This window comes from Nasonia vitripennis, chromosome 5 (genome assembly GCF_009193385.2).
Source record: "Nasonia vitripennis strain AsymCx chromosome 5, Nvit_psr_1.1, whole genome shotgun sequence".
NCBI lineage: Eukaryota > Metazoa > Arthropoda > Insecta > Hymenoptera > Pteromalidae > Nasonia > Nasonia vitripennis.
In genome coordinates, this window is record NC_045761.1 from 23,538,245 (window position 1) to 23,559,032 (window position 20,788).

The window sequence follows — 20,788 nt, forward strand, 5'->3', positions numbered from 1 at the left end:
GTTTCAAGATGACATTTGCTCGAAGGATGTTGGAGAATGATGGTTTGGGGGTGATCGATTGGAATCGATGGGTGACTTGAGACTTTGTGTGTGCTGAAGTGTAAAAGGGTTGAGGTTATGTTGGAAAGGGCGATAAAGGAAGAAATGTTGAGAGAAGAACACAAGGAGATGATGAAGCAAGATTAATACGTGTGAAATGTGAATGAGACTTTTGAGTCAAGATCGAGGCATATAACCTATAAATTGAGAAAGATGCAGCTGCTCTCTCGATCGTTTGTTGGCAGCATTTCGAGGTACGTGAATTAAATTTTTGTTAAGCGAATATTATATATTTTCATAAATCTTTGTTCGTCAGCTCGTTTCCTTAAAAAGATCGACACACCGACTTTTCGGTACTGATATTGTCGTGTGCCGATTCGTTTTCTTTATAATTATTTTCATAAAGAGAGAAAAAATAGGGATGAGGTGACAAATATTTGCCTCGGCAAACGAAGAACGATTCGAAAAATGTCGCACCCACTGCTGCAGGATGTTTGTTTTTAATGTTTGCATTGCTGGATGGGGGTTTTCACTTTTGCGTGTCTCTGCCCATACGTTCGCACGGCTATTTCTTTTATTTGAATTCGCCGTTGGCTCAGAGCGAAGTGTGTACGAGTTATACAGGCATCGATATTTTTAATAAAATCCGGAAAAAAAAACATCGACTCGTTGATCAAAGGTATAATAATTGAACCGACGAGAAAATATTATGAATAATTGAAAGCCGACACAATACTGCGATATTTTTCTCTAATTAAAAAACACGTCGCAATAACAAATTAATGAAAACTCCAGTGTATATAGCATATCATACCCGTCGTTCGCAGAGGATAATAACAAAATAAACTCCGATAAAAGTATACAGACGCCTTTCCGCGCGCGTATAATATTTGAATCGAGTATATTATCATCGTTCGTAAAATTTTCAAGCGCAACGCGTGCGGCGGCGTTTTTTCCCCCGTCCGTTAAATAAATTGGCTTAACTTTGAGCGTATATCAAAGTATTTATGCAGCCGCGCGGGGACAGTATATCGAAACGACAAAGCGGACTATAAGAGGATGACGCCGATTAAAGAAGCCGTAAAAATCGCGCGGCGAAATTTATCGGAATTTGCGCGCGCTTGCGACAATTAAGTACCGGAGAGGATAAGGATGCACTGATATATACTGTAATGCATTACGGGTATTAAGCGCGAATCTGTATATAGCGTAAACGCTTTCCGGACGATTATCGGTATAATACACGCAGAGCTGGGAAAACTTTGCTTTTTTAACAAAGTCGAATATACGCGAACAAATATTCACAGATGTCTACATCTAATCCAACTGTATGATCGTCCGGTAATACAGGCCTAATTATACGCGAGGGTATAAAATAACGGCTCAGCCATCAGCCAACGGCAATTAACTTACCGGCCTCTTGCAATTTCGCCGCGGCGCGGGCTGCAGACGTCTCAGCACAATAACCGTATCTGTATATGAATAATTTTGCCTCGTAGCGCACGGCTGGATTTTATCATACGCTCGTGGGCTAAAAGAGAGTTATAGAAGCTTCGCGCGCGCGTCCCATGAAATTTCATCATAATAAAAGGAGCTTGCGCGCGCGGCTGCCGCTGCTGTTTCGAGAGACCGTTAAGTTCCTAACCGCGTCATGAGCTTAATGCAACTTTACGCCTATATCGCTCTTGATATGGGCTGGTGAGGTGTATTTTAGCCGTGGGTGAGCTTGAATTTCGGATTTGCTTGATGTTTTCTTTGAAATTTTCGGTAGCTTGAAATTCATTGAATAATAATTTAATCATACTGAGCTTGCGTACTTGACCTTTTGCAGTCAATGCTCGCGAGTATAGGCACAACACAAGTTGCCGATCGATTCGTTCCATTTACCTCTAACGGCGAGCTTTTACAACGACGAAGTCAAGTGCTTCTCTCACACGGTTCAGTACTGCTTCAGCTGAGACGTTAAATCCTGGGCGCAGCTGCGACTTGATTAGAAGTAGCTATCGGTATCCGTGTGCTTGCAGCTAGGAGCCGCGGAAAGGGCCGCGCCTTAGTTATGTGCCGCAACGGCGCAGCTGAAGCGGCGCCGATTTATGCGCTGATTTGTATATGGATGCCGGAATTATACGGCGAGAGAGCTCAGGAGTTTCTTGGCTTGATTGGGACGGAATGTAAGCGAGGTGTTGGCGGGAGGTGAGGCATGTTTTTTGAATTTTAGAAGAGGGATTCAGTAGAAGGGAAATAAGGGATGAAGTTTTCGACTATCGATAACCAACCCCTTCACCTATCCCGAATTCTCCGATATCGCCGCTAAACTGTCTCTCCGCGGGCTTAAACAGTCGCGACACTTAAGCCGCGCGGCGAAACGGCCTCCTTCTCGGAACTTTGCATTTGATAGGATATACGGCGGCCGTATAATTCCCGATCCTTCTGAAAGTAATACACGCGGATCGACGGGCAATAAATTGCCTATTCTCGAACTTTACACTCGGCCCACTATAGGATACCGACTAAAAACGCGGCCTTTACAAAAGTCATTTTAAGCTCTTTTTGCTTCGCGAAAGCTCTCGAGCTCGATTACCACATAAATTCAGCTGCGCTTTTAACGTAGCGAGCTGCACCACTGAATCAAGCCCGTAGTCCATCTCACATGACACCCCCAACCCCTATTATCTCTCAATCTGCTTATCGCCGTTTTGTCAGGCGTTGTCCCCCCCCCCCCCCGATACGCGCATACCCTCTTCCACCCACTTACCTACAATCGTAGCCACTCCCTCCTCTGACCTCACGCGCAGTCGTTCTCAGGATACTCCACTTATGCTCCCACCTACCCCCACCGCTTTTTCCCTCCCTATCTAACTCGCGCGCCGGCGGTCTACATCCCTATCAGTACTCGCGGAGACGGCACCGGCGCAACCTCGCTCTGCTGCTGCTGCTGTGCCGCGGGAGTGCGGGTGGCACGTGCCGCTATGGCTTTGGATTATAAAGTTTTATCATAACGTATGTTATCATCGTAGGCGAGATGTGATGTGGTTGTAGAGCGTGATATAGTATCGTATATGCATATAGTGCGGGGGTTGAAGAGAAGAGTATAGTAGAGTCGCGGGATATAGCCTGGAGGAAGATGCTGGAGTTGTACGGGGTTGTACCGGGTGACGGGGGTGGTCCAGCTGTGGGATACGGGATGCAGCAGACGCCGCAGCCACATCGTCATCATAACCATCATCATCATCATAATCATGTTCATCATCATCATCATCAGCAACCACCGCCGCCGCCACGACGGGTCGTCAGCACTTTACAGGCTGAACAGCTCGCTGCCCTTGAGGTATAAAAACAGAGGAGTTTAAACCCTTCATGCCGTGACTTCGATTTTATCAGTGTGTAGCGGCGGGGATTAGTTGTTGGGATTACAGGGGGCACCCCTGGGAGTTTAGTGCGCGGAATTTAGAGCGGTTGCGGTTTTCTTCTCTTATTTTATATGTATATTTACACCTATTCTACCAATTTAGTCTGGTAAAATTTTCGCAACACATGAAATGTGCAAGTTCGAATCATCGAACTTTTCTCGCGCGCAGCCGTCGATGTACTTTACTTTTCCATTTTGAAATAATTCGAAACTTTGGGCGCTCGCTCGATATGTACATTTCGCGGAATCGATCTGCGGCGGCGCCTCGTTATAAACTGCAGGCGACAACTTACTTTTATCCGAAACTTTGCGCTCGCCCCCCTATAAAAATGGACCCTTAAACTTTGAAAATCACGACGCGACGATCTCTATGAAACTTTCATCCCGACGAGTGAAATTTTGATTGTCTGCACAGGGAAGCGTCCAATTAGAAAACGATCAGGTATTGCGTTACACGACGACCATTAGAAGACAGAGCGGCCCCTTACGAGCAGCCCCGGCGCCACGACCGCGATGTAACCTCGTGCTTTATCGTTCTGTAATTGGACGAGCCTCGCCGAGCTTTGTTGCATATTATACAGGCTGTGCGTTATACATCTGTGCTATTTTCATCGTCTCGGTTTTCGGAGCGCTATATTCAAAGCTCGTCGAGCTTTCGACGCTTTCGAATTCCAATAATGATGCAAATAATCGGTCGATGTCGTGTACGTGCTCGGCGCGTCTGTGTCTCGTTATATCAAGCAGTGTATATAGATATACATCGCTATATGGAGTATATCAGCGATCGTCACCGTGTGGCAGTGTATAGTGAAGCTTTGCTTTGACGCGCGCGCTGTGCCGTTTTACCGATTTGCCTTTTATACGCCGACGTGATTTCGGGGAAGTCTCTCGAGTCGAGTGATTTACCCTGGAAATGTTAGAGATTATTTTTGATAAAACCATGCGCTTTTTTACGTTAAATTATCCCTAAAACCGTAAAATTGACAAAAGCTCGACGAGCTTTATAAAGCCCGTAAAAAAAGGTGCGACAGAGTCCGCACACACAGTAGTCGTTCCCGACAGTTAAGCTCCGGACACACTTTCGAGGAAACGTTCGTCGCGAGCGAGGGACGAATGTGTTATCGTCGCGCCGAAAAATCGAGCTTGCAGCGCACTGCACGCGTATATAGAGAATTTTACGAGTCCGGATCTGCGCGAAAGTTCGCACGAACTTTGCGAGGAACGAGGGAAACAAATTTTTATACCCAGCCAAGTTTCGCCCACTTCATATACACAGTTTCGTTGCCTGCACTACTGCGTATACAGTACAGAGTAAGTTGCCGCGAAAATTTTCGTAAATCTAAAGTGATTTTTTTTTGTCGCAGGAACGTGTTTACGGACACTTTTTGTAGCTCGCAATTTACGATCGAGTGTTATGCACGAGTTTTACTTGGCTTTTGAGACCGTCGCTCCCCTGTAAAAGCCGTTAAATTGCGCTTAAATTGAAATCCAGACGAACAAAGCATCCGGGCGCGGCCGATATTAAAAAGTCCCGTGTGGATAAAGCTCGCACGCGTGCGAAAGCGCAGATATAAAAGCAGTCGTATAGTCGTCCCTTCGGTGGGAGAACAGTTTTAACGACGAGCTAACTTTTCCGACTTATGTTAATCCGCGGCGAATTAATATTCTAATCGAAGCCGACTTCGATTGCATCAATTATCCGAGCTTGCAATTGAAAGCTTGCAATGGAAGGTCCAAGTTTCGACTCGATATCGTTGTGTACGAGGGAAAAGAGTATACTCTCGATACATCCGATAATGATTCCGTTTCGAGGCGGCGGCTCACTTCGCGGGGGGAAATCCCGAAGCCCGGATTATCCTCGGGTTGTGGGCTTGTTTCGCCGAGTTTTATATAAGTTTCGCCCAGTAGTATGGGGTCCCTGTCTCTCGCTCCTTTATTAATTTTCGAGTTCCCGGCAAACTTTCGCCCCGTACGCACTGCACTTTTGGAATTCTATCTACCTTTGGAAACCGCCTCGATGATCGTCCATTACCCGCGAGAATCACACGTTGCGTGTTTCGGTTTATTAAATTCTTCGAGAAGATAAGGAAAAAACTTATCTCGAGCCAGACAAAGGCTGTAATGTCGCAGAGACACACACCGCGCGTGGGAAGTTCAATAAGTGGCTGTTTTGTCGAAAATCGTAAGCTGATGCAGTTGACAAGTTGACGCTACGCTCCTCTTTGTCTTTGTACGGATTCGCGAGTTGTTTGTATGTAGAAGGGTATTTCAGTTTAATTGATTTTTTTTTATACCTCTGAATGAACGTTAGAGCGGTTTGGTCGTCGATGAAATGAATTTATTTTTATTATATTGCATTGTTGCCGGGTAAATTGAATTTTATTGAAGCAATCGAATGTTCTCGAATGAATCTCGATGTTTGTTATGCAGAATCATGATATTGCGGTGTCGTGTTGTTTTACCGTCGATTCAATTATACTTAGAAGCATTTATAATCAAATTTTAGCTACAAGGTAGTAATAACAAACGTATAATATTATGCTCTCCACTAGCAATTATTTGGATTAATATTTCATATTCAGCTCGGATTACAAATTCCCTCATTCTGTCACTTTACGAATATTGCATGATTGAACAGCGATAGTAAATATGTAATATAGATAATATACATAGCCTCAATTACATCATAAAGGCGGATTCATATCGCGCACACATTTAGAGTTCGCTGGCGCAGTAGCTTCTATTATTAAACATTTCTGTGTAAAATTCAAACACTAATTTAATTTTATCAAAATCATACATAGTTAGACATTATAGCTATTATATTTTTTCAAGTTCACTTTGAATACATTCATCGCGAGATGCCGAACTAGCCCAGCAATTTCGCCAGGCGCCGCAGCACGTCCTGATCGAATTTATACCCTGAGCCACGCTGCGTTGACTCTATACCTGTCGCCCTTCGTTTTATCGTATTGGACAAGTTATCCCTCTCGGTCCAAACATCTATATATAGCTATACACCGCTTCTCGCGTAAAAAGAGAAAGAGAGTAACTCGGGGACAGTACACTGCTGAAAATTTTTCAAACTGCGAGCGAGCTTTCCTTCAAAATTACATTTTAAAGTCCAGAGCGCTAAGTTTAGAGTCAAAAGGATTTATTTCGCCGTAATAAGCTTCGGTAAACCCATACGATATTCACGCCGATCAATTAATACCAAATCCGCGACGAAATCTGCAATTCAGAGTAAGCTGCTCAGCGTCGAAAAAAAAGCTCCCATCAAAAAATTTTCGTATTCTCTCTCGCGTGCGCGCGCAAGGAAAATGTCAACACGAAGCCCCCCAGCGGAGTTTTTCACGCGCCGCGGGACATAGTGGCGCGTAAAATCTCGCTGCGCTTTGCACATTTCGCGATCCTGCACCTAACCTACCGTGAGCTCGATTTTATTTGCTCTCTTTTTTTTCGGGACCGAAATGATTCGTAAAAAGCGCGGAGCCGGCAAAATTGGGATTTTTTAATATTCCGCGAGGTTTTCGCTTTTCGAATAGCGACCATTTGAAAGTCTCTGATAGGATATCGATTATCTCGTTCGTGATGGAATTGTGTGAACGAGCTAAATTGATTTTTTTTCTGTTATTCATTCAGGGATCGTTTTTGAGATTACGGCATAGAAAAGCTAAAATTCCAAAACAAAATCAGCTGATCCCCATAATCACGTTACCCCCGAAACCAGCTCACAAAAGCTCTATAGTTCGTCCAGCCTAAAACTTTGCCTCTACGGGCTTTTCGCAGACGTGCCTGCAACTTTCGTCGCCTGAATTAATGAGGAAAGTGCCAAACGCCGGCGCGGTTGCCTCCGTCACTCCGCAGCAGCTTTTACGCCGGCCGCGTGAACCCATCGAGCTTCTGTGCGCTATACCGGACACCTCGAAGCAGCAGCAGCAGCAGCAACACCAGCAGATACAGCTGCACGAGGATAAGCCGGCCGCTGCGGCCGAAGAAACGAGTGAGTATAAAAGTTTCACTCTCTTGTTGCGGCTAAGCCTGAAAAATGGCCGCGAGGCGAACGAGTTGTTGCCTCGGTATTTTACTTTGTTTTTTATGAAGAAAGTTAGTCTGCGCGAATTATTGCTTCCGTCAGGGAAACGTATTATCCGCTGCGAGTTAAAGCTCAGGCGTCATTTTGAACTTTGGGCTTTTGTACGTGAATCTTTCAATAAGTATACTCGAAACATTTCCGAAACCATCTGCGAATCGAGCGTCGCAGCAATCGGAAAGAGAACCGCGGAGAAAGCACTTTCCGCTCGGCAGACCGCAAGCAAATCGGCCCTCTTAATTTTTGATGCCCGACGAGCGAAAGGGAAATTCCCGCTGAGCTTGAAAAATGGCCTCTACCCGCTACTTCCTTTCCTTCCCACAGAGAATCCCTGGGGGGTAGGATTCTCAAATTGCCCGAGATAAAGTCGCTCTCGCGATTTCTGGCCTTTGGGATTAATTCAACCCGCTAATGCTCTTTCTCTCTTCTTACTTTTCGAATTCGCGTTATTTTCTTTTTTGTTCGAAAATTTCTAACGCTAACGCGATAAAGCCGTTCGCTCCAATACCAATTACAGGATGTTTCAGCCCTTTAATGGACGGAGCGCAGCGAAAGCTTAGAGTATGAGTTATGAGCAAGGTTTAACTCCATCACCGAATGGTTTCTGCTAACAGGTGTATTCTTTTCCGTTGTGCAGTTATTTATATACGATTTGATCTGAAAACAACAAAAATATAACGTTTTAAAAATTCCTGTTACTAAATAGTACACTCTGACTCTATTTTCGAGATAAACAAAAGTGCGATGCTTTTTCCCCTCGTTCCCGAACAGTTGAGACAGTTTCGTCGCGGAAAGTTGAGCTTTCGCACCAAACCGAAACCTGATCAGTAAAACTTTTGGAAAGTGAGTGCGGGGGGTTTGAGTTTCCAGACTGTTGGTTCCATTCCGCGACGTTAAATGTCTGCGCTGGAGAATCGAAAGTTCCAAGTTTTGCTTAGCATTATATACCCGCGAGCTTTTATTAGTTTCTATAAATTTCGATGGTCGAACTTTTTCCAAACTCCCTTTTCACTATCGTTGTCGCTCCTTTGTAAGCTGCGCAAATAACAATAATCACATCCTTTTACAAGCAGCAAAGTCTTACGATTATACAGCAAGCGTTTTGTAAAAGAAGGCTCGGATTCCGGCAAAAATTTCAGTCTCTCAGCTACGAAACTTTCAATTCCCAGAGACGCCTTTGGCTTTCGTTCGAGATTGTAATTCGTCTCCCCGTGCGCGCGAAACTTCAAACTACTAATTTCGACACTTCATCGAGTTTCCGAAAAAAAAAACGAAGATGAAGAAGAAGAAGTCGAACGCTTTCATTTTTAAGTGATTTCTACGCCCTGCGCAGTATCTGATGGAATAAGTTATCAGTCAAGTTAAATTGAGTTCCACACCGGCGAAGCTTTCGCTTCAGTTCCCATATACTATACACACTGTTACTCCTGCGCGCGCACTGTCGGCTTTTTTTCTTTGATCTTTTCTCCGCCAACTTCTTCATTCTATTAACCGGATACACGACGGGGCTCCTCGTAAACTTTTCGCGCGTATTGCATTTGTGCAACGAGAGAAACGCGCACGTGTTTGTGTAGGTGTACGTCTCGTTAACTTTGTCACGCAAACGCGGGAAAAACGGAATTGATGATCAGGGAGTATATCTTCGCGCGCAACATCTCATTTCACCGCGTATATTTTTTCTCATCCTCCCTCGGAGCTCTATCTCTAATTTTCTCCCCCTCGTTTCTCTCCCCTCTCCCGCTGCACTGACACTCCGGTGAAGTGGAGCATGGGAATTTCGATCTACTCGAATCAGCGGGGGATTTCGCCCTACATACCTGTTCCGACACACGTATATAAACACTCGCACGGAAAGGCGTGTGTGTGTACGTGTGGATGTAATTTTCCGAAGATATGCCTTTGAGTGCAACGAGGAGTCGTTTCTTTCCTCTTCTTTTAACTCGAGTTTTTTCTTCGGTCTCCATTTTCATCCCCCTCGCGTACACAGCGCGCGACGAGCTTTTTTCTCTGCGCAGCCCTCAATTTTTACCGATCACCTCCCGCGAACGGCCGAGAATTTTACCCTCTTCGATGCTTTCGAATTTCTGGTGTCGAGAAGCAGCAGCTGGTGCTTCTACTTTTTAGCTGAGGGTTTTAGTTCGTCATTTTTTGCAGATAGAGGTGTGCGATGCATTGTGGGTTTGAGGGATGACGCGACGAAATTTCGATGAGGCCTTCGCGTGGAGCGAATGTACTTTCAGGGATACTAGTTGGTGAATCACGTTCTGTTATTATATATTTTACATAAATATAACATGTATCGTAAAACTAAAGCAGAATAAAAAAAATGTGCATCAAGTCAGCACAGCTTCTCAAGGTCAGAGTTTACGTCTCGACCAGCGAATCTCGAGGAAAATTAAGATGCTCAAAAGCGACCCCACGTATACATCATATCTCTGCTAAACGTCGAAAGTTTATAGTCCGCGTCGGGGAAAAAAGGCGTCGCGGCGAACTTAATATAAACATTCTAAATCTTCTCCTCGAGTGGTTTTAACTCTCCGGCCGACGCTATTTTTCACGCTCGCAAGGGGGAAAAGCCCGAAACGTTAGTCTGTCCCCCGCGCAAGCTCCTCTGAAAGAATGGCCGTATCTCAGCTTTATGGCCGTCGACAAATCACTTTCCACACTTCAACAATTTAAAAACCAGATCCTCGCGACCATGGCACTTTTGCGGAATTACACTTTGCATAACACGTCCCGCGAGATTATATACTATTCCGATGTTTTTCCTTTTTTCGCTGTACAAGAGAGCTGACCCCGTTTCTTTAATGAAATTCCTTTCGAGCATCAAGAGTGTTTTTCTAACAAAAAATAATTTTACCCTCCGAAACGGATGATTCACGCTCGATGCGTCGCGGGCAGTTTTTTTTTCTTTCTCGATTATCGCACCGACGCGATGATCAGCCTTCTCTCTGGGAAAATAATTGCGTCGTTTCGAGGCGATTCTCTCCCTCTTCCTTTTTTTTCACGGGGAGAGAGAAACGGGCACCGCCGAGCTTTACGCCCTTCCGGAGGACGACGTCGCGCGTCGCTTTAAAGGAAAAGTTGTTGCAGTCGACTCGGGAGCGGCGGTAAATATTTTTCTTCGCGCTCGGATGGTGTTTTCATCTCGAAGATTAGGTGCCGGAGCGCATACAGCAGCTCTCCTTCACTGCTTCCTGTTTTATCGGCGCCTGTCAGTCTCGAGTGCGACGTTCAAGAGGTGCGGGGCTGAGATGTAGCGTTGGGATAGGTATGTTTATGCAAATTACCTCGCGGAATTTATCGCCAGAGATATTTTTTTTTTGCATGAGCTGTTTTCTAATACGTATAACTATACTTAGTATCGAGGTCGTCGCTGTTACGGACGGAAAAATAATTGAATTGCCGGTGAAAGCTCGCGAGAGTATACACTTCCAATATTACGTGAGCTTGCGAGAGGAACGGAAAAATGGTACAGTAGCAGCAGTGGTGCTGCTGTGTTGGCGTAAAATGAGTTCCCGAAAAAAGGCACAACGTGACGGGATTCTGGAATATTGGAAAAGTGTCGGATTATCTGTTTAAAACAGCTTATTTTGCCAAGTACGTTCATATGTTTATAGGACTCTTCTGCTTTCACAAACGCTTTTTTTATGCATTTATTTTTATCTACGAAAATTTTGTCTGCAGCACCGTGTCGTTAACAAAAGAACCTCTCTAAAATAACGTACTCCACATCCTCGACAAAGTAAAGCTTCCCGACGAACCCAATTTCCCCGGCATAATCAGGTTAGCCGCGAAAAGAGGATTCAATCGCCGTAATTATACGCGAGTCTCTTACACGTTGGACGAAAATTTTCATCGTCGGATTATATATTTCTGGCTCTAATACCAGACTCCTCAGTCTGCGAATATCTCATGTGATACGCCGCTTTAAGAGTTAAAGAACCCCACCGGAGCTTTTCCTGAAAACTTTAGTATGTCGAATTTCAGGTCTTCTTTCTTCCGAGCTGTACACTGCACGAGAGATAGATTTTTTGGATAAAAAGTAACTAAATCAAAGGGCGCACTTTTCTCGACGCAGCGAAAGCATTATCATCTACCTTCCACTTCGTTTATACGCTATATACTCTCTGCACATCGCGACGTGTTCCGCTCCTCCCATGGCATTTAGCTGCCGTCATTATTCAAATTTCCCGCTCATCGCACCTACCCACATAATTTTCATTATATATACTCCCGTGCACTACTGTGCCGACGATCATATCCAGCCATGGACTAGCCTACGGCTGAGAGATTATATTCGCGTGTGTTGAGTAATTTTAAATTGTCGAGGAGCTTTTACTCGGCGAGACTCCGGTGTGTGACAAAAGTTTCGGAGGCGAATAGTGTCGTGCACAGTTAGAGTGAAAATAAAGTTTCGCAGCGAAAAGTTTCTGTTTAACGCTAAGCTTTTATCAGATATTTTTCTCCGGTAAACAATGTGCACTGTCGAGTATTTAAAAATTACGCTTTCTCGGAAATTAACATCGATATTAACGAGCGCAGCCGGAGGGTAAAAAATTGGCTGGAGAGGAAATTTAATTTAAAAACCAGTTTCAGGCGTCTCGTGTCTGATGCTATGGCATAATTATTTGAAAAATGATGTAGCTACACAGCCTCGGTAAGTTTTTCCCGCGTAAAATTGAACTTCCTGTCCATCAGCGATATTGGTAATGCTCGCGTCGCTCATAAAAAAGATGTTTATTAAAACCGGCAATTTGAGCTTCGATCCGCGGCGCCAACAACAACAAGCAGAGAAAAAAGCGACAGCAGCAGCGCAAACAGAACGCACTAGACTAGCGAGAAAACAATGCATTACATCATCTTGTTTGCGCGCGGCTCTCGTAACACACAAACATGTAAAGTTGCTTTCAAAAGTTTCTTCTGTTTTTTCAAAACTTAAATTTCACACTTCATTGAAGAGTTCGTTGCAAAATTAATCGACGAATACGAAAATGATTAAAACGTCGATACAGCCGCGACAATGATTAAAATGTTCCAGTTTGCTCGGGGGGTCATCCGGTCGACTGGACGTGCTGCTGTCACCTGCAGCTTCGCTTAATCTAAACAGAAACGCTGCCGAGCCGTCCGCGGTAAATTCAGACTCTGTCTAAATTATCCTCAACCATTTCATTCTCAAATGTGTATAATATATCGTTTTAACAACAATGGGTGAATTTTTATAAAAAGTATTAAACATTTTTTTATTTCTTCTCTCGAGCTTAATGTATTCCCACATACTCAAACCGCTTCGTAAAAAATACAAGCGACGCATTTTCCGCACATTCTACCCTCGCATTTTTAAAGGCTCCGCAGCTGGCTCTCGTTAATTATCCCAAACGTTTTTCTCTCGGCGTCGAATTATTTCTTTTTTTTTCAACTTCGCGAACTATAATACCGAGCGTTGGATCGATGATCGCGTAAAAACGCCGGAGGAATGTTAGCGCTGCGTCAGCCGCAAAAATTCAGAGAGCGAACGTCGTGATTCGATAGGATCTCCATTCACGGCAGCTGCAGTCGTTTGGGAAATTTTACCGAAGGGGTCGCGCTATAGTGGGAATTTTACTGCTCTAGAAGCTGACCTTTCGGCGGAATGCGACTAGAGAACGTTATTATTCTTTTTTTTTTATATTATAGAAAGTTGAGAGAATAATTGTATTAAGCTAATGTTTTTTGAAAGTTTTTAAATGTATCAGAGCTATAGGCTGCGGCGTTGATGAAATTCAATAAAGATACTTGAATTGGGTGTATTTTGGTTGCAAGTTTGCAGCTTTTTAAGCTGAATATGGCGTTTGGCAAGTCACCAGAACCGGGACGTGCAATGTGTACTTGACTGTTCAAATTATACTTTCTCCTACTCTTACGTTTTCGTGGCTAGCATTGTGTGAGCGAACTCGCGCGAAATTTCAATTTTCAAAATTAGCTTATACGCGCGCGTCGAAATCGCTTAAAATTAGAATTCGTCTCTGTTTAGAGACGATTCGCGTGGAAATGTCGATATAACAAAGCTAATTAAACAGCGGTATTATTGTTTGTTGAAATAATAATCGAACAGGGTATAACACTTAGCAAAGTGCGCGCTCCTTCTTAATCCCTAATTGCCGTGTTTGTCGCACGTATTTTTCGTAGGCAACAAACAGACCGCGTCTCCGAGAAGCTTATAATTATAAAACGGGCAGATGCGCTGCAGAGTTCAGCGACGGACTCGGCACGGCGTCTGTTCTTGGGCTTTCCCTGCTACAATAAAACTAGAACTGAATAATATTTCAAAATACTAATAATAATAAGTTTTAACAAAAACTCCAACATTACATAAATAACGTGATCTTTCGAAACATCCACTATATAGATCCAACCGAATTTCCCGTAAAAATTTCGCAAATCACACGATACGCGAGAAACACGTTTCGTCCATTACCTGGACCGAAAAACCCATCTCTAATTCTCGCAACGCGCGTATAAATCCCGTGACAGCAGTAGCAAAAACCGCACGCCTGTACATTCCAATCAACGTGACATCGAGAACCCCGTGAGTGCAGGTCTGAAAAAATCAAGTCGCTTGCAGCTGAATTTTTTCTCTTTTTCCCTAGCTCGAAGGCTTATTATGCACGTCCAGGATTACAACGTTGAAAATCTCTGAAATGAGCCTAATTCAGTCTTTCCAGAGGCTCAGCTCTTTAGACTCTTCTCTCTCTTCTCGTTTTGTTCCAAAGCTCCATTTTTCTCTCATGAGATTTCCTTGGATATTTTAATTAAAATGACTGCTCGAACAGCCGTAGACGTCTCGCGGCACTTGACTTGGCTCTGTTTGCGCCTCACTTTAATCAAAGCTTCTCGCTCAAATTTAAATAATGACTCACATCGATTTCTACTTTTTAGTAATATATTTCTGTGACATTATTTTTATCACTACTTCTACTTTTATAAGTCTCGAATAAGCTCGTGTCGCGTTGAGCCTTCTTAGCGTCTCTTTGTGTTAAGGTTAAATACGATGATTGGCTTTCCTGTGCTATTGTGACTCTGAAGGAGTTGGCGGAAGTTAATTAGTGATCGACTAATGAGAAAAATTCCACTGCTCTGAGAGAGATGACTTTCTTCCAACTCGATTCTTTGGACATACATTTACGTTATGCAAGTGCTAGCATTGTGGATATTGTGCTTGTGTAACGGCGGGAAAATTGATCTTCGAGCTTTTGCTTTTTTTTTAAATAATATTCACGAAGATTTAATTTCAACAATCTATCCTTGTTGTAAAGGTAGAGGTATCGCAAAAGCCAGAACTATACATGCCCATATTCCAGAGACACACTAACAGTATTATTCTCGAGAAAGTAATAAGTACGATAAAACGAGCTTGCTAAACCCATCAACTAAAAGCCCCATTAATACCCCATTTAACCTTCCTGCACCGCAGATGTAAACAACCTGGACTCGGTCTCGCCAAAAAAAGTCGTCGAGAGAAAGGAGAGGCGCTAGATAAATGATTAGCTTGATTAAGGAGGTGCCGTCACAGCTTGCCTGTATGTACATACTTGACTAATCCTGCGGATGATGCGCTCGTTTTCAACATTTCATCGAAGCCGTGTGTGATTCATTTCGATATGGGATTTGATTAATTCTCAATTTTCGTATTTTTGGCAGCTGTATAAATTTGTTTCAATGCATGGATCATGCTTTAATCAACTCATTCTATCGTGTAGCGAGCTTTGAAACATATCTACCTAGTTTTTCAACGAAAAGCTCGTGCAAGCCAAGATTAAATTCGCGGAGTCATGTATAATTCAAATTTATATCACGGAATATGTACTGGATAGTTTATAGCTCAAACCCGGGAGAAAATTAACAATCCCTCAGTAAAAAACTTGCTCACTTCGCGACAAAAATGCATAATCGCCTCGGCGATTATACTCGCAAACAGCCGCACACGTGCAGAAAGAGCTGGGAGAATGCGATAACGTACGGCTCGAACAACGAGCCCAGTCACTAATTCACTCGGGCGGTCGTCCGAAATCACATGCCGGCAAGCTTATCCCTGGTGGAAGTGAAAGATGCATACGAATGTAGAAAAGTGCAAATATGAAAAAATCGTAAATGTTTTGAAGTGAGAAAAAGACAATACGGTTTCTCACATGTAAAATTGAATCTTGAAGCTACCTTTTAGCTGCTTTTTTTGTTCGGCTTAGAACGAACGCAGAGAAAAGATTATTTTTCTTTTTTTTTTCACGCGCGCACGTTTGATAATTGGAACGCGCGGGTATAATTAACGAGAGACAACAAATGTGCTAGATTTATCAGAGCTGGACGTGACAGCGTGTTTCGGCTCTGCGTTCAATTATTTGCTTTGCGGAGCGTAAAAAAATTCGACATTCGTTATTCGCTTTTCTATTGTGCGCCGAGCCGTTTTGTTTTTGTCGAAGAGAGGAATGTATATAAGAAAATGAAAAATTGTTTCAACGAGCAAATATAACCGATTGTACATATTCTGTGTAAATTGGATAAAGCAAATTCTGATATTGGGAGCTGCCTGTAATGGAATTCAAATATTTATTCGGGATAATATGTATGTGTACTGTTTACGCGAAGCTATACCTCGTTATCGTCGATCCCCAAACAAAAGCACAGCGGCATAACTCGATCGATTCGCTGCGATCGAAGTAAACCGAGAGTATGTATTCGTAAATGGAATCAGCGGATCAAAGCCCTATACGGTATAAAACGACTCAAGATTTTACCGCCGCGACGGGTCTGATTCTAACACCACTCAATAATAATATCGCGGACTGACCAACAGTATAAACACAGTAATATCGGCAATATTTTTAATCGAACGTATAGCTTGATCAGTCGAACGCGACGGTCGTATCCGGATTATATACCGAAATGCTTGAAACGAAAATCACACTCGAACTCCTGGAGCGTATCAGCGTAATGCCCCCGACGGCATAAGTAGATTAGAGCCGCGAGGCTGACGTGCACCGCGCCGCCGCGAAGTTTCCAGCGCCTCCGGGATATAAGAGTTGAGGAACTGATAAAAGCTGTCAAGTCGCGCGCGAGAGAGGATGTGGATTAGATGGGCCCTTCTCGATAAGTGCCGAGTTCGACTTTCGCCTGCGATGCGGGGGTTACATGTGCTTTACGAGTTTTTTTTTGTGTTCAAGGAAATTTTTATTGAATTTTTATTTTACTGTATTACAGTATATTAAAGTTCTCTTTTAATATAGCAGTGAGAGAGAAGCTCGCATACTTATTCGGAAATTCATTTCAAGAGTTTACGAATGGTATGCATGCTTGCGAGAGCTAGAGTTCCAGGAATTCATTATGAAACGCTGCTTATCAATGCGCGACATCGCATATAATGTCACGACGAGCAAAAATATACATCTAAATGTGAATATAACGAACGGAACGTTAGTTCTGTGTATAGACCCGACTAAGCTTCCCTGTTGCATATTTTACACTCGGACAGGATTCTCGGAATTCCGGAACTGATATCTTGCCACCTGGCCCATGTAATTATCCTTATGAAAACTCGTAGAACTCGCTGATAAGAATGAAAGAATTGTTGGAGTTTACGGATTTTATTTATTATAAGAAACAGTCACAATAATCTCAATGCAGTACACTAGTAGAAATAATAAAAGATACAAGTTTGAATAATATATGAGCAAATCCACGAGAGAGTGGAAACAACTCGGGTGTTGGAAGTTGAAATATTCAAATTAAGGGCACACCTACCAGACCAAATTTTTTTGGTTCTCTGGGCCGTCTGGAGTGGGAAAATCAGCGCGTGCATAGCCGATCGCTTGTCAAACTTTTTTGCGGGGCAGCTGAAATCCTCTTATGGGAATTTAACATTGGGGAAAATTAACGAAAATTAGCCATGGTTCAACTTTATCCGCTTAGTGTCTGAAGGCGAAATCCAAAAATGTGTATGACTAGAATGGAAGTATCAAAAGAGAGCTTTAATTTGAGAGCTGGTGAGTTAAAAATGGTTTCCTAAGTCAAAAGTTGTCTAGGCTTGAAAATAGTAAAAAATCACGAAGAGTAAGATGTTTTGCGAAAATCAGCGAATTTCCTTTTTTTGTTTTAAATTCTTATAACTCGTGATCCGAGCGGTCAATTGCAACCATCCAGGGCTCAAATTGTAGCCCTTTTCTTCTACTTTTGTTTTAAACATTTGGATTAACATGGATTTGCTCATATATCAATTGCAAAATAATAACGCGGTAGTATTCTTGATGGTTGATGTGGTACGCTGGATGGCTGGCGTCAGACTCGACTGACCGCTTCTTCCTTCTTCCGGACTCGGCTGTCCCTTTCGGTCCGGGCCATAAACTCCAGGTCAGTTTTCCGGGGCTTGCGGGGGGTCCGGAGCTATGTGCATAGGTGTCTCTATCTGTGTATGTGTGCGTATCGTTGAACTCCGACAAGAATATTCCCTTAAAAAAAAAGAAATCGATTTCACCTGCTCTCAAAAATGAAAGAAAGGAAAGCGTCAGCCTTTCAAAAGCACAAAAGAGCGCCGGGATCACTTTGTCTTGCTGCCAGAGCTTCAATATACACGTATACACACATACTGAGATAGAAAGGAGCTATAGCCAAAGAAAGAGACGTATACAGGTACTGAGAGAGGCGACTCGGATCGATTGTTGCAGCGTCGACAGCGGGAGAGCGCAAAGGTGCCGCTGGGAGAAGCTGGGCCGTGACGATCGGCCTGTTACTTTTGGCCTGTGCCTTAATAGCCGGTATCGGATTGCCTTTGGCCTTGGAGCTGCGCAGCTCGAACCTACTCGAGGCCAGGCTGCGCGTCGTCAAGAAAATCCTCTCCAAGACGCCGCTTATTGACGGGTGAGTTTAGCACTGGCATTTGAATATCCCGCCAAAACCAATGGCGCAAATTTTAAAATAAAATGCATCATCGGGAATTTTTCAGTCTAAACGGATTCGCGTCGTCTCCGGCTCTTTGTCACGCGAGAAAGTTAATTAAAATTTTAATCTATTTACCTGTCCAGCTCTCGGGCTTAGCAGCGGAGGCTTTTTCACGCGAGTGGAACATAGTAGTCGAGGGATTTTGATAAAACTCGGAGCCGACAGGGGATTATGAGCGAAAACTGCTGCTTCGCGAGCTGGAATTTTCGGTAAAACGGAGAAGACGTTTTTTTTCACCTTCGGTAAAAAATTTTATGATAAATTCGTGTGTCAGGCGAATAAACCTCCGTAATGGCCAGATACTGTCGAATCGCACAATGCTCGTGTTTTTTTTTTGCCCGGCGACAATGCGCTATTGTCCCGCGTGTCTTTAACGGGGAAAGTATATCGATTTTTCACCTGCGCGTATATTCTACTTAATGCGGCCGCATCGATTTCCCGTATTTCACGAATTTATATACCTGAAATTCAACGTTCCGCCGTCTACCGTTTATCAAAGCTCGCCATACATCATTATACTCCGTGATTTACATTTTATAAATAAAAAAAAAAGAATATAAATTTTCGTTTCAGCCACAACAACTTCGCGTGGAACCTGCGCAAGCAGCGCGGCAGCACGCGTCTGCGGGACTTCCCCTTCGACGTTGACCTGTCGAAGAACGCCTCCTGGGGTCCGACCTGGCAGACCGATCTGATAAGACTGCGCCAGGGCATAGTGGGCGCCCAGTTCTGGTCGGCCTACGTTCCCTGCGAAGCTCAGTTCCTCGACGCCGTCAAGCTCACACTCGAGCAGATCGACGTGGTGCGGAGACTGGTGGCCAAGTACGCCGAGAAGATGAGGCTGGTGACGTCGAGCCGGGAACTGGAACAGGCCCACAAGGACGGGGTCATCGCCAGTCTGGTGGGAATCGAGGGCGGGCACAGCATAGGTGCCAGTATGGCCGTGCTCAGGAGCTTTCATCACCTCGGCGCGAGGTACATGACGCTCACCCACAAGTGCAACACGCCCTGGTGAGTTGATGATTCGCAAACACGGGGGGGATTATCGTACACGTTGAATTATGCATGTAGTTGCCCGGGACATTGTATAAATTTGGCGGCAAGTTTCGCTATTTCTGTTTGCTATTCGCTATTCTCAACGTACGCGCGTACTTATAAAAAATGCTATCCTTTATTTTTCAACTTTGCCGAAATCGTTCTGCTCGCCGTGAAATGGCCCTTGGAGCAAACCTCACGAGAGCACTTCTGCGCGCGCATAAACAGAAATAGAGGCGAAACGTTTAAATTAGTCTGGGGCTGCCCCCCGAGTGCAGCAACAGCGGCGCCTTTAAAAATCTAAATTTCTTTTACGGCGTTGCCCCGTTGCTGCTGTCGCTGCAGCGAAACTTCCGCAATTCTTCTCAGTCTCTCGTTGTAGTCGGAATTTTAGATAGCTAATCAGTTCGTTGTCAAACGGGAACATCCCCGGAGGATCAGAGAGACGTCCTCGCGACCTCTTTTTCCCTCTCTCTCTCGCTTCGTCTCTCAACGCCGAGGCCATTCTCTTCACGGAAACGAGATAAAAGCAGTCGGACAATTCTACATCGCGTAGGCGAGTTTCAATCAACTTTGTTATACGGTTGCTTTCGCAATTAATGCATTAACCTGCCGTGTATCCTTGTGCGAGGATCAATCTAGGAGTCGCTAAATCAATCCCCGTAGCCCAAGGCATTAGCTTTGTGCGCAGGCATCCTGGCTTAATGCGTCTTACCGCCGCTAGTGCGGAAGTGCACACACGTGCGTGGGCAGTGTATAGTCGACGATAGCGGTTGAAATCTATTGTTCGCTCGTATTTCGATAAAATAGATTTACGAGCGAAGCGATTTAATTTTTTTTAGGGCTGACTCGGCGATAGCCGAAGACCCGGACAAGGACCTGGTGACGTTGGGCTTCTTCAGCGACGGCCTGACGAGTTTCGGCAAAGCTGTGGTGCGAGAACTCAACAGACTCGGGATGTTGGTGGATCTGTCGCACGTCTCGGTCAGAACGATGAGGGACGCGCTGGCGGTGTCGACCGCGCCCGTCGTCTTCTCGCACAGCGCCGCCAGGGCGCTTTGCAACTCCTCGAGCAACGTGCCCGACGACGTGCTCAGGAACCTGGTTGGTTTGAAATTTTTTTTTATTGTTTGCGTACGCTCTGGGCTTTGTCGAGTGTTGCCTTATTTAGCAACGAGCTGGCTCGAGCTTTGATTAGAGATAAAAATGTATGCGCCCAAAGACAGTTGCAGAAGATGAGCAAC

General features: G+C 44.2%; 1 protein-coding gene across 3 annotated transcripts in view; it reads left to right on the forward strand.

Annotated features, from left to right (window-relative positions):
• Positions 1-10: 10 nt before the first annotated feature.
• The window catches only part of LOC100123483 (dipeptidase 1), a 28,034-nt gene continuing 7,256 nt past the window's right edge, over positions 11-20,788 (forward strand). Inside the window, exons 1-5 of one of the 3 annotated variants that reach the window (XM_031931163.2) lie at positions 11-293; positions 7,238-7,451; positions 18,236-18,428; positions 19,083-19,520; positions 20,387-20,648. In XM_031931163.2, the coding sequence (XP_031787023.1) occupies positions 7,268-7,451; positions 18,236-18,428; positions 19,083-19,520; positions 20,387-20,648 (1,077 nt within the window). In that variant the 5' untranslated portion in view covers positions 11-293; positions 7,238-7,267. Of the gene's footprint in view, positions 294-2,927; positions 3,368-7,237; positions 7,452-18,235; positions 18,429-19,082; positions 19,521-20,386; positions 20,649-20,788 lie in introns of those variants that run through there. The other 2 variants (XM_031931158.2, XM_031931159.1) reach the window with 2 other exon arrangements.